Consider the following 13020-nt stretch of genomic DNA (forward strand, 5'->3'; position numbering starts at 1 on the left):
CAGCTATTTTTGTAGTCTAAAACATATTTTCAAATTATTTTATAATGATCTCAAAACATATTTATGTCAGTAGTAACATCACAAATAAGTATTTTAAAATACAAACCTTTGTAGTACTTTATTTTCCAGGCTTTCTGGTTTTCTATATGTTTTTTCCACTCGTCAAATTCAGGAATACTATAGAAGGAAAGTTCCTGCTTATTTTTGCTAGCCTTAAATTAATAAAATAAAAAAATTAGTTTTCTGCTATTCTTTAAGACAACAGTATAAAAATATATTAATGTAAATAGTACCTTTACAATAGGAGTAATGAACTCTTCAAGAAAACCATGCTTCAAAAGTGATGGCCAATTGTGATGGATGAAATTAATAAGCAGGCCTTTTATGTGAGAACCATCTTGATCCTAAATAAATGTTAGTACAGAGTGCTATAATAATTTTATGAAATAAAATTACTTATATAACCAAATTTTAAAAGGTATGAATGCAACACAGGTAAAATTCCATTCAAATTTGGGAACTACATTTTATAAAACAGTAAAAATTATCCTTTAGATCATCACAGTAAATATTTTCTTAAAATTCAAATAATGAATATGGCTAGTTATACATTAAATCTTCTTGTCATTACAAAATATACTACCGTTACATGTTTTATATAGATTTGGGGGGTGGTAATTATTCTTAAGTGTTTTATTTTTTTTTGCAATTCCCATCACCTACTTTCCCCTCCCTCCCACCCCCCATCAACCCTCAGTTTATTCTCAGTTTTTTAAGAGTCTCTTATGGTTTGCCTCCTTCACTCTCTGTAACTTTTTTTTCCCCTTCTCCTCCCCCATGGTCTTCTGTGAAGTTTCTCAAGATCCACATAGGAGTGAAAATATATGGTATCTGTCTTTCTCTGTACGATTTATTTCACTTAGCATAACACTCTCCAGTTCCATCCATGTTGCTACAAAAGGCCATATTTCATTCTTTCTCATTGCCAAGTAGTATTCCATTGTATATATAAACCACAACTTCTTTATCCATTCATCAACTGATGGACATTTAGGCTCTTCCCATAATTTGGCTATTGTTGAAAGTGCCACTTATAAACATTGGGGTACAAGTGCCTCTATGCATCAGCACTCCTGTATCTTATATAGATTTCACTAAAATAATGATTTAAGGATGGAAATACATAAAACGTAGTAACCCACGGAGTACAGGTATTCATAAGTATTCTCTTGATATAAAAACAGCCAAATTTTTGCTTAAAACTATACAGCAACTTTTTCAGTGGAAGATTTTCTCTACAAATGTTTTTAATTACAGTACCTGAGACATGCAGTTGGATGCATATGAAATTCTTCCTTTTCAATTTTCTGGTTCATTCCTAATTATTGCCATTTTACTATTCGAGTCCTACTTTTTACACATCCCAAATTATATCATCATATACAAATACTAACCAATATCCTAAGTGGTTAAGATGGCAGAGTAGTAGGGGGATCCTATGGTTATCTCTCCCTCGAACACAGATAAATATCAAATCATTCTAAACACCCAAGAAATCAATCTGAGGACTGAGAAAACAAACTGCACAACTAAAGGGAGAAAAGAGTCCACATCATGGAAGGTAGGAGGTGCAGAGAAAAGAATCGCGGGTGCTGCAGAGGGGAGGAAGCCCTGATCATGGAGAGAGGAGCGGGGTAGGGTGAGAGAAAGAGAAAGAGCATGCATGCACAGGAGAGAGAGAGCTCAAGCGAGCGAGAGCTTGTGAGCACACAGCACATGGGGCTGCACAAGAAAAAGCACTTCCCCAAAACCACTGACTGAGAAAATGAGAGAGGCTGATAATCACAAGTTTTTACAAGCAACAGAGCCCAAAGTCTGAATTTCTAGAAATCTGTGCTTTCTCCAGGGTGGAGCCTGGCAGACACAGCGGTACCGCTGTGGAGAAGTCGGGAGCGAACAGCGTAGTCTGTGGATCCTCTGGATTGCACTGGGAGAGACAGTTCCTCTTCTTGGAGTGCATTTGGGAGAGGAGGCACTGCCTCTCAGAGGACAAGAGTCGGCAGGTGCCACTGAGCTGCCCTGTTCATTAGCACAGGAGCAGAGTAACCTGCTGAGGGCAGCTAACCTGGATGCTGGTGCTAACAGAGAGGTCCTTTTGTCCCCACCCATCAGCACTGATGAAATTCAGTGAGCAGCTTGAGATGTCTACACCAAGCTCCGCCCCTCTGTGCTCTGCAGGTACTTTTTCACTAGGGCAGTGTGCCTGAGAGTCAGGGAAGCAGCACAGTGGGCCCCTCCCCTAGGAGACCAGCACACCACCACCACCACCCCCCACACTGCACACACCAAGTCTACTGACCATAGAGTGCTGCAAAGCTTCAGCTCTAAGGGAAATAGGATCTAGCTTGTTTTAACAAATAGACCAAAACACAGTTAAAATTCGCCACACACGGGACAAGGTCCAAACAGTTCCCACTGCAGGCAAGGAGAAACTCTGCAGCCGATTGACCTAAGGGAAAGAACAGCCAAAACACAACAGCCAAGTGCATACAGCATACATCAGAAACACTTCCTGAAGCACCAGGCCCTGGACAATATATGAGTTCTTCTTAAAATAGCCATTACTCTCAGGGTCAGGAATCATAACAGGTTTTCCTAACACACAGAAGACAGAGACCTAGACAAAATGCCAAGACAAAGGAATTCATCCCAAAAGAAAGAAGGGATGGGGCCAGGGAATAATCAAAACAAATATAAGTAAGATGCCTGAAGCAGAATTTAAAACAATCGTAAGGATACCAGCTGGGCTTGAGAAAAGCATAGAAGACACCAAGGAGTCCCTTATCACAAAGATAAAAGACCTAAAAACTAGTCGATCTGAAATTAAAAATGCTATAGCCAAGATTCAAAACTGACTGGATATAATGATCACAAGGATGGAAGTAGCACAGAAATGAATAGGTGATATAAAAAATAAAATTATGGAAAATAATGAATCTGAAAAAGAAAAGGGAAAGAAAAATACTGGATTATGAATGTAAACTTAGGGAACTCAGCAACTCCATAAAGAGTAATAACATTCACATCACACCAGTTCCAGAAGAAGAGAAGGGAAATGGAGCAGAAGGTTTATTTGAGCAAATTATAGGTGAAAAGTTCCCTAATCTGGGGAAAGAAACAGACATCCAAATCCAGGAGGCACAGAGAACTCCCATGAAAATCAACAAAAGCAGGCCAATACCAAAACATATCATGGTAAAATTTGCAAAATACAGAAGAGATAAAGAAAGAATCCTGAAATCAGCAAGGGAAAAGAAATCCCTAACCTACAAGGGAAGACAAATAAGGTTAGCAGCAGATGTCTCCACCAGAAACTTGGCAGGCCAGAAGGGAGTGGCATGAGATATTCAACGTGCTGAATGGGAAAAATACTCAGCCAAGAATACTTTATCCAGCAAGGCTGTTATTCAGAATAGAAGGAGAGATAAAGAGTCTCCTAAGCAAAAATTAGAGTTTGCGACCACTAAACCAACCCTGCAAGAAATATTAAAGGGGACTCTGAGTGGGAAAGAAAGACCAAAAGAAACAAAAACTACAAAGGAACAGGGAAAATCTCCAGAAACAACAACTTTATAGGTAATACAATAGCACTAACTTCATACTGATCAATAACCACCCTGAATGTAAATAGACTAAATGCTCCAATCAAAGGAAACAGGGTGTCAGAATGGATAAAAAACAAGACCCCATCTACATGCTGCCTATAAGAGACTCATTTTGGAACCAAGACACTTCCAGACTCAAAGTATGGGGATGGAGAACAATCTATCATGCTAATGGACGTCAAAAGAAAGCTGGAGTAGCCATACTTATATCAGACAAACTAGATTTTAAACCAAAGACTAACAAGAGATGAAAAAGAGCACTATATAATAATAAAGGGATCTATCCAACAGGAAGATCTAACAACTGTAAATATTTATACCCCCAACTTGGAGCACCCCAATATATAAATCAATTAACAACATACATAAAGAAACTCATTGATAACAATACAATAATACTAGAGGATGTTAGCCCCCTACTTACAGCAAAGGACAAAGAAAATCAACAAGGCAACAACGGCTTTGAATGACACACCTGACTGGATGGACATAACAGATATATTCAGAACATGTCATCCTAAAGCAGAATACACGTTCTTTTTGAGTGCACACGTAACATTCTCCAGAAGAGATCACACACTAGGTAACAAATCAGGTCTCAACCAGTACAAAAAGATTGAGATCATACCATGATTATTTTCAGACCACAACTCTATGAAACTTGAAGTCAACCACAAGAAAAAATTGGAAAGACCACAAATACATGGGGGTTAAAGAACATCCTATTCAAATATGAATGGATTAACCAGGACTTTAAAGAAGAAATAAAAGAACACATGGAAACAAAAGAAGATGAAAACACGACAGTGTTTAGAATGCAGCAAAACCGGTCCTAAGAAGGACGTATATAGCAATATAGAATATGTAGCAATACAGGCCTAACTCGAGAAACAAAAAAAGTCTCAAATACACAAACTAACCTCATACCTAAAAGAGCTAGAAAAGGAAAAGCAAGTGAAGCCTAAAGCCAGCAGAAGGGAAATAATAAAGCTTTGAACAGAAATAAATGACATAGAAACAAATACATGAAAAGAGGCTCAACATCACTGTTCATCAGGGAAACACAAATCAAAACCACAATGAGATACCACCTCACACCTGTGATAACAGCTAAAAGTAACAGCACGGTAAACAACAGATGTTGGTGAGGATGCAGAGAAAGGGGAACCCTCTTACACTGTTGGTGGGAATGCACACTGGTACAGCCACTCTGGAAAACAGTATGGAGGTTCGTTAAAAATAGAACTAGCCAATGACCCAGCAATTGCACTACTAGGTATTTATCCAAAGGATGTAAAAATAGTGATATGAAGGGGAATATGCATCCTGAAGTTTAAAACAGCATTATCAACAATAGCCAAGTTATGGAAAGAGGTCAAATGTCCATCCACTGATGAATGGATAAAGAAGATGTGGGGTGTGTGTATACACACGCACGCGCGCACACACACACACACACACACACACACACATACACACACAACGGAATATTACTCAGCCATCCAAAAGAATGAAATCTTGCCATTTGCAACAACGTGGATGGAGCTAGAGTGTATTATCCTAAGCAAAATAAGTCAGAGAAAGACAAATACCATATGATTTCACTCATATGCGGAATATAAGAAACAAAACAGACAAACATAGTGGAAGGGAAATAAAAAATAGAGGGAGGCAAACCATAAGAAACTCTCAACTGTAGAGAACAGACTGAGGCTTGCTGGAGGGAAGTTGGACGGGGGATGGGCATTAAGGAGGGCACCCGCTAGGATGAGCACTGCATATCATATGTGAGTGATGAATCACTAAATTCTACTCCTGAAACCAACACTACAATATATGTTAACTAGAATTTAAATAAAATCTTGAAAAAATTACTGTATTGATTAATCTTTCTTGCTTATAAATCTCACCATTTCCACTCAACTTTCAGGTAGGCTTCCACCCCATAATACTACTACAATGTATTCTACTCTTCTCATACTTAGTGCATTTAAAAACATTTTTAAAATAACCAAAAACACTTTCCAAATAAATCAGAAATGTAAAATATGTTTCACACAAGCAGTACCATTAAATGTTTTCTCCCCCCTTTGACGTACAATCGTTTTCACTTTTACTTTCTTGAAGTAAGTCTCATGAAACAAATATCAAAAGGGCATTCAAAAAGATGTACGTTTTAAATATGTGGCAACCTTTAAACCAACCTGATCAGTCATAATCATAATCTTCCCATAGCGTAAAGTTTTCAGAGATTCTGCATCATCGTAACTTTTCTTGTATTGTAGACCAACTATTTTGATAATATTGTTTATTTCTGCATTTTCCATGATCTGTGCAAAAAGAAAAAGAATTCAGAGTATGTTAAAAGTGTTGAAGGCCGCCAAACTGGCCCAGTCACTAGAGCATGTGACTCTTGATCTTAGGGTTCTAAGTTTGTAGAGATTACAAAATCTTTTTTTTAAAAAAGTGTTGAAATATATAAAAAGTGAGTCTGAATTTACATTTAAAAATTCAGCAATTTTAATAAAGTATTAAGATATCATATATATGTGGAGATATATGCAAGAAAGAGAGAGATACCTGTTTATGGGAAGCTTCTCGGACGTTAAGAATTTTTCCCCTAAGTGGAAAGACTCCGTATCTGTCTCGCCCGATCACACCTAATCCAGACACAGCCAGCGATTTGGCAGAGTCTCCCTCTGTTAGTATCAATGTACACTCCAGGGAATGTTTGCCACCTGAGAGGTATTAAAAACGACATATACTCCAAACTCCTCAATTTTACCAGTGAGAAAAATGAAGCCAGAAAAATTCATAATCACAGTGATGACAGTAAGACTGTAAGAGTAACATGATACAATAGTAGACTTTAAATACTAATAGTACAGTTAAAATATTAAGAATATTTTATTATTGAATTCCTATCTTGAGGAAATTGATGTGATGCATGTGACGATTTTAATGAAGTAAAATTATATTCTGAACATAAAATCATATAGTCTAACTACATGTGGAAAATGAATACTTTCTATAATTGGATAAAAATTTAAATCAAAATCTTGAAAAAAAATATGAACCTTACCAGCATCATTAGCATCATCCAGCTTGGGAATACCTTTGATTTTACTATACTTTACTGATGAACACTTCTTGTTCAGCTGAGTCTGAGCCTTAAATTTCACCCAGTTCAGAATACTTTCTACAATGCCACAGTTAGAGGCCTAAAAACAAAGAACAAGCCAGAAGTTCATACACTTAGCTAAAATTAATGTAATAATTGGAATCTGTGCAGTTATATGGCCTAATGATAATAATGATACATACTAGCAAATTTTACTCTAACTCAGTAAAGCTAACTCAGGCAGCTATATACAATAGCCTATTGTACAGAAACAAAAACATGAATAAAGAACTTTCCTAAATATGAAAAAAACTCTATTATAATAAACTCCATGAGAAATACACACAGCTTTTGATACAAGTTAATTTTGTTAAATTAACAAGTAAAACCTGATCCACCATAAATTTAGTACCTGGGAAATTCTATACACTGACATTTCTCATATCCTTCAAAAATAGAAATCTTGAATTCACTATGACAAAAACTATTAATACGTAGGAAACATTAGATGAATTCAAGAACTCATGAATAGTCCTTATGCTTTAAACAAGTATGGCAACAGGACTCCAACATTATATATTGTGTGTCACCACGCAGGGAGTCAACGTGTGACGAGATGTTAACACAAAAAGAAAAAAGTGAAGAATCTCCAAGTTGGAGGTATTTATTTTTCATTATCCTAAAAAGTTTGTTTCAGGTGTATGAAATAGATTTCTGGAATGTCTGAGATATGGACTATGTTGCCAAATCTAAACTTAATCCTCTCAAAATGAAAAAATCTAAAATCTAAAATCAAATCACTTCATCATGAATGTCATAAGGGCAGAAATTTGCAGAAGCATTAATACAGGGTCCTTTGTATTCAGAATTCATTATTAGATCCAAAAGTACTATTTCTATAGACTTTACGCTAGAACCTGAAAAACAATTTTTGTTTTTGTTTGTGAGAGCCTACCTTTGAATTTCCCATACCAGAATGTGATACGTTATTTCTATGGCAATTACACGGCACTCCCCAACCAAACTATAAACTTCAAAAGAGGAGGGGCTGTGATTTATTCATCTTTATATTCCTAGTGCAAATATATTTAAAGGTACTTCACACATGCTTCTTTAATATATATTTACTGATGGTACTGCCGAACAAAGGAAGTGAAATAAATCTTGCCAATATACAACAGATTTTGAGAAATTATTAACAGCTACAAGGATCAGTTAAAAATCTAACATTATTTATTTGTACTCTCACCTAGTTTCAGAAAGTTAAGCAGTCTAAATATGTACAAAGTAAAATCAAATTATAAAATATGTAGAATATGGTAAATTTTATATTATGCATAGGTTACCACAATTTTTTTAAAAAAAACTATATAAAGGTAAAAATCAGTAGATGAAATTAAAAGGAGTAGAAAAGATGAAAGCAGAAGTCCTATAAGGACCTATCTACATTTGTCAGAGGAAAATCTGGCTGGATAATGACCAATAAAAAGCTAAAACACAATTAGTTACAGGATTCCCTTATTTTATTCTTGGCAAAACAATCCAATGTTTTACAAAGTCTACAAAACAAAGTCTATCCTTAGTAGTTTTCAGAATTAAGCCATTAGTTTGCAGTATAAGTGCCTATGCCCACAGTTAGTGTAAGAGAGAAACTAATCGCAAGTAGAATAAATAAATCAAGAAAACTAAATCAACTTTCAATAAAAACACACTGAAAAAATAATACAAATTTTACTCACTGCTTTAAAAAATTTTTCTGACAGTTGGCATTTGGACCCAAAACTTTTGGGCTGCAGAGTCATGTTTTCTTTCGTCTGAGAATCAAAAGTTGGATTTTCGATAAGGCAATTAATAAAAACCCATATATGGTTTTTTACCTGTTGGAAACATACCCAAAAAAGGTCAACATCAGAACTGGTATTATTTAACAATTCAACAGACTATATACAAAGCATTACTTACTTGAAAAGGTTTTACTGATACCCCAGCTTTGTTCTTTTTCTTAACTACTTCAATCAGTTTACCAACAACTTGATCTACTACATAATCCACATGACGTCCACCCTAAAAAGGAACAAAAAAACAGAATCCAAAATCATCTATAGTTAGGGTAACAAAATACTTACATATTCATTATGTTCTCAAATCAGCACTTAATCTTTGCAACTTTGTGGAATTAGTATTACAAACCCAATTATTCAGAGGCATAGGATAAATCTCAGAATTACAGAGTGGGGATTTAAAAAATAAGGTATTTTTGGCTATAGGGCCAATTAACCAACTGCATAAAGCTATACACAAAGTAAAATCAATCGAATAAAAAAACATGGAAGTGAGAATGAATACTGGCATGACAGTGATAACAGCACTCACAAGATTTAAAATTTAGGGACTGTGACAGCCATTGCCAGTTGTCTATCCAATGCCTGTTCTCCCCTTTATTGAAAGACCTAAATTGGCTTTTACCTGGCAACATGTCCAATTGAAAATATTAACCAATCTAGGGGCACCTGGGTGGCTCAGTCAGTTAAGTGTCCGATTTCAGCTCAAGTTATGATCTCACGGCCCATGTGTTTGAGCCCCGCGTCGGGCTCTGTGCTGACAGCTCAGAGCCTGGCGCCTGCTTCGGATTCTGTCTCCCTCTCTCTCTACCCCTCCCCCAGCTCACACTTTGTCTCTCTCTCTCTCTCTCTCTCTCTCTCTCTCTCTCAAAAATGAATAAACATTAAAAATTTTTTTTTAATATTAACCAATCTAGACTCCCTTGCAGCTAGTGGCAGCCACTTGACCCAGTTCTAGCCAAAGATGTTCATGAGGTCTACCAGATGGGATTTCCAGGAAAACTACTGTATTCCTCATAAAAAGGGAGAGATTTAGTCGGTATATGCATTTGCCCAGCCCCTTTCTCTCTCCCTAGAACTTGGAACCGAAGCATCTTAAAGGCATGAGAAGGAAAGCCACATGCTAAGGGTGGCAGAAAAGAAAGTCAGGAAGAGCCTGGTCCCTGATGATACTGTGGAGTCACAGTACAAAACTAAGAATGAGGAAAAATAAAACTTGTACATCTTTATGCCACTGTATATTAGGTATCTATTATGTAGGACAAAATGTCACCATCACTGATGCAAAATGTGTTGACTTGAGAAAGTGATGCTAGATTATAAACACTGAATATTAACAAAAAAAAGTTAAAACTTGAACAAGAGTGACAAATGATCAAATCATTGCTTTAGATTATTCTAGGATACATGTTTGTATTGCCTAAGACTTTATTATGATCGATGGACAAATGCTGTTAGATGAGAACAATTTCATTTGCTTTTGAAATCCAAAAGCCTACGTAAGACAGTTCAAACTCCTTAGAATGGCATATAACATGTTCCAAAATCTGATCCCAAAACAGATTCCTCTATTATTCTTTTACATTCTAAACTAGGAACACAGAATAAGGAATGTGTTAATATTCTAAATTCATAAAAATGTGTTAACATTCTAAATTCATGAAATATATTCAACCATAAATACTCAACATATAAACTTAATGCTCAGTGGGTGTTTAAATAAATTATAAGACACCTATTTTCGTAGAAAATAAGCTTTCGTTTTCATAAGCCAATTCTAATTTCACAAAAGCAGATTTGTGGTTTTTTGTTATTGTTACTGTTGTTTATTTTGCTGTTTTTAATGAAGCACTGTTCTACCACTGACGTGGCAACACAGCACTAGCCTACTTACTTTTGTTGTCGCAATACTATTTACAAAGCTGATTTGCTGGAATCCCTTCTCACTCAGTGTGAGACAAACATCCCATCTTTCATTTGCAAGTTCATGAATAACTTTCAGGGCCACTCCAGTTTCGTCCAATTTGTCTTTCACATAAAGATCTACGTAACTGCGAAACCCATTTACCTATTCATTTGAAAACAAAAATAAACAATCTTAAAATTGGCAGTTCAACTAGGTGAATGCCATCAGGTACTCTTATACTTTTATTTCCCCTCAATCACAACAGCTCTTATTCTTCAGATCCAAACCTTCACGACTTCCCCCATTCTATTCCTTGATCCCTACCCTTTTTAAAAAGGAATCCATTTCCATATGTACTTGATAAGAAGAGGTTATGAAGGAACAGCTGGACAGGTGAATTATTATAAAATTTTTCAGAAGTTTAAGTTTTAAAATGACAAAGTAGACTTCCAGTTGAGTTCAGACACAGAGAAGGCTTAAATAAATAAATAAATAAATAAATAAATAAATAAATAAATAAATAAATAAATAAAGAGGAGCGCCTGAGGGCTCAGTCGGTTAAGCATGTGACTCTTGATCTCGGGTCAGGTCAGGAGCTCACATCCCAATCTCAAGGTTTCTGAGATGGAGCCCCACATCAGGCTCTGCACTGACAGCACCAAGCCTGCCTGGGATTCTCTCTCTCCCTGCCCCGGCCCTGCTTGCTCACGCTTTCTCTCTCTCTCAGAACAAAAATAAACTGAAAAAAAAAAAATTCTTTAAAAAACAAGAAAAGAAATTTCTGCCCTTACAAGAAAATCAGACAACACACTGATTTTTCAAGAACTGTCAAAAACTTGAATTCATAGGACAGCTGGCCATCCTGAGTCTGAAGAGAAACAGGTATCTATAGAGAGACACAGAATACTAACCAATTTGCTTAAGTGAGGCAGAAGCTACCTAATGTCATAGAAGTGAAAAGGAACCGTAAACAAATTGACGAATTTGACCAACTGTTGTAGGACAAATGTGGACAGCATGGGTGTGTGATGCACTTGAAGGATGTCATCATAAGGGGTTCCTACACTTACAGGCTTTTCCTCCAGAAACCCCAGCAGGTTCTCACAGGGAAGGTGAGAGAAAATCTAGAGAAAGTTCCCCACCATGGTGCTGCTGGTTGGGGGAAGAGAATAGCAACCACTGGGAATTTCACCCAGAACTGTCTCCTTTACCCCCATCCTATCCACAGAAAAGTGGGGGGGGGACCACCTTAATTTGCAGGGGGGGAAGGATACTGCTGGAGAGTATTAAAATATTACTATAGCAGGAATAAAATAATTCTACCCAGCCCTTCCTCAGCCCACCCCTGTCTCATTTAAGGATAAAAAAAGAAGTTTATTTTACGGAGGAGGGAGCCTGGAGAATACTAAATGAGAATGCTGGTGGACACTTGCTGCAGTAGAGCACAACGTGCAGGAGCTTAGGACAATACCAAACTGTATAATATATGTGTAACTGGAATACCAGAAGAATAGCAAAGAAATATTTGAAGAAATAATAGCCAAGATCTTTTCAAAATTAGTGACAGACACCAAACAGATCCAAGACGTTCAGAAAACAGAATGAAAAAAATACACAGTTATCAAAAAAACAAAATGAAACCCCCATATAAACACCTAAGCATATTAAAAGAAAGAGAGAGAGAGAGAGAGAGAGAGAGAGAGAGAGAGGGAGAGAGAGAGAGAGAGAGAATCTTCAAGTCAGCCAGAGGGAAAAATAAACACCTTGCCAACAGAGGAAGAAGGATAAGAACTACAGCCGACTTATCAGAAACCATGCAAAACAAGAAGACAACAGAATGACATTGAAAGAAAAATATCATAAACCCCTATTTCTATATCCAGTGAAATTCCGTACCGTTTGAAAGTGAAGAAAAATACTCTTTCAAACAGAATAAGAGAATTTATTGCCAGACCTACCTACAAGAAATTAGAGATCTCCAGGCAGAAGGAATATGATTAAGATCTGAAACTAAAATCTACACCAAGAAATTAGGAGCACTAGAAATGGAATAAATGAAGGTAAAATAGAATCCTATGCTGTATTTTTAATTGTTCTAGAAGATAACTGAGGGCGTAAAGCAGTTAGATTTAACTATAAGCTGCCCACAAAATAACAAAGCATTTACTATTTTAGAAGACACTTACAGGCAATTTCTTTCCATTAAACATGACCTTGACCCCTTTGCATGAACCAGCCAAATCATAAGCTCTTCTGGTCATGAGGGCCACAATATCCTTGTCAAGTTTTTCCATCTTAAATTTAGACAGATCTGGTTGGAATGTTATGCATGTGTAATCTTCACCATCAAAATGTTTAATTTTGGCTTCAGAAGTTTTCATCATGTTATTCATCCATGTCTTTAAAAGAAAAAATATTTAAATATTTAATACTTCTATATTTTATAATACATAAAGACTCAGCTCATGAAAACAATCATTTACCATA

The 13020-nt window shown here is 36.3% G+C and overlaps 1 protein-coding gene across 2 annotated transcripts in view; it reads right to left on the minus strand.

The window, feature by feature from the left end:
* Nucleotides 1–13020, minus strand: part of TOP2B (DNA topoisomerase II beta) — a 65197-nt gene that overhangs the window by 27375 nt on the left and 24802 nt on the right. For both annotated transcript variants that reach the window (XM_019422918.2, XM_019422917.2), the window contains exons 7-15: nt 12720–12932; nt 10522–10695; nt 8749–8850; nt 8526–8663; nt 6748–6886; nt 6246–6403; nt 5870–5995; nt 294–404; nt 107–212 (exon numbers count right to left, since the gene is read on the minus strand). In XM_019422918.2, coding sequence (XP_019278463.1) covers nt 107–212; nt 294–404; nt 5870–5995; nt 6246–6403; nt 6748–6886; nt 8526–8663; nt 8749–8850; nt 10522–10695; nt 12720–12932 — 1267 coding nt within the window. The remainder of the gene's footprint in view (nt 1–106; nt 213–293; nt 405–5869; nt 5996–6245; nt 6404–6747; nt 6887–8525; nt 8664–8748; nt 8851–10521; nt 10696–12719; nt 12933–13020) is intronic.

The sequence above is a fragment of the Panthera pardus genome, unplaced genomic scaffold, assembly GCF_024362965.1.
Source record: "Panthera pardus isolate Hobbes unplaced genomic scaffold, ASM2436296v1 HiC_scaffold_16, whole genome shotgun sequence".
Lineage (NCBI taxonomy): Eukaryota > Metazoa > Chordata > Mammalia > Carnivora > Felidae > Panthera > Panthera pardus.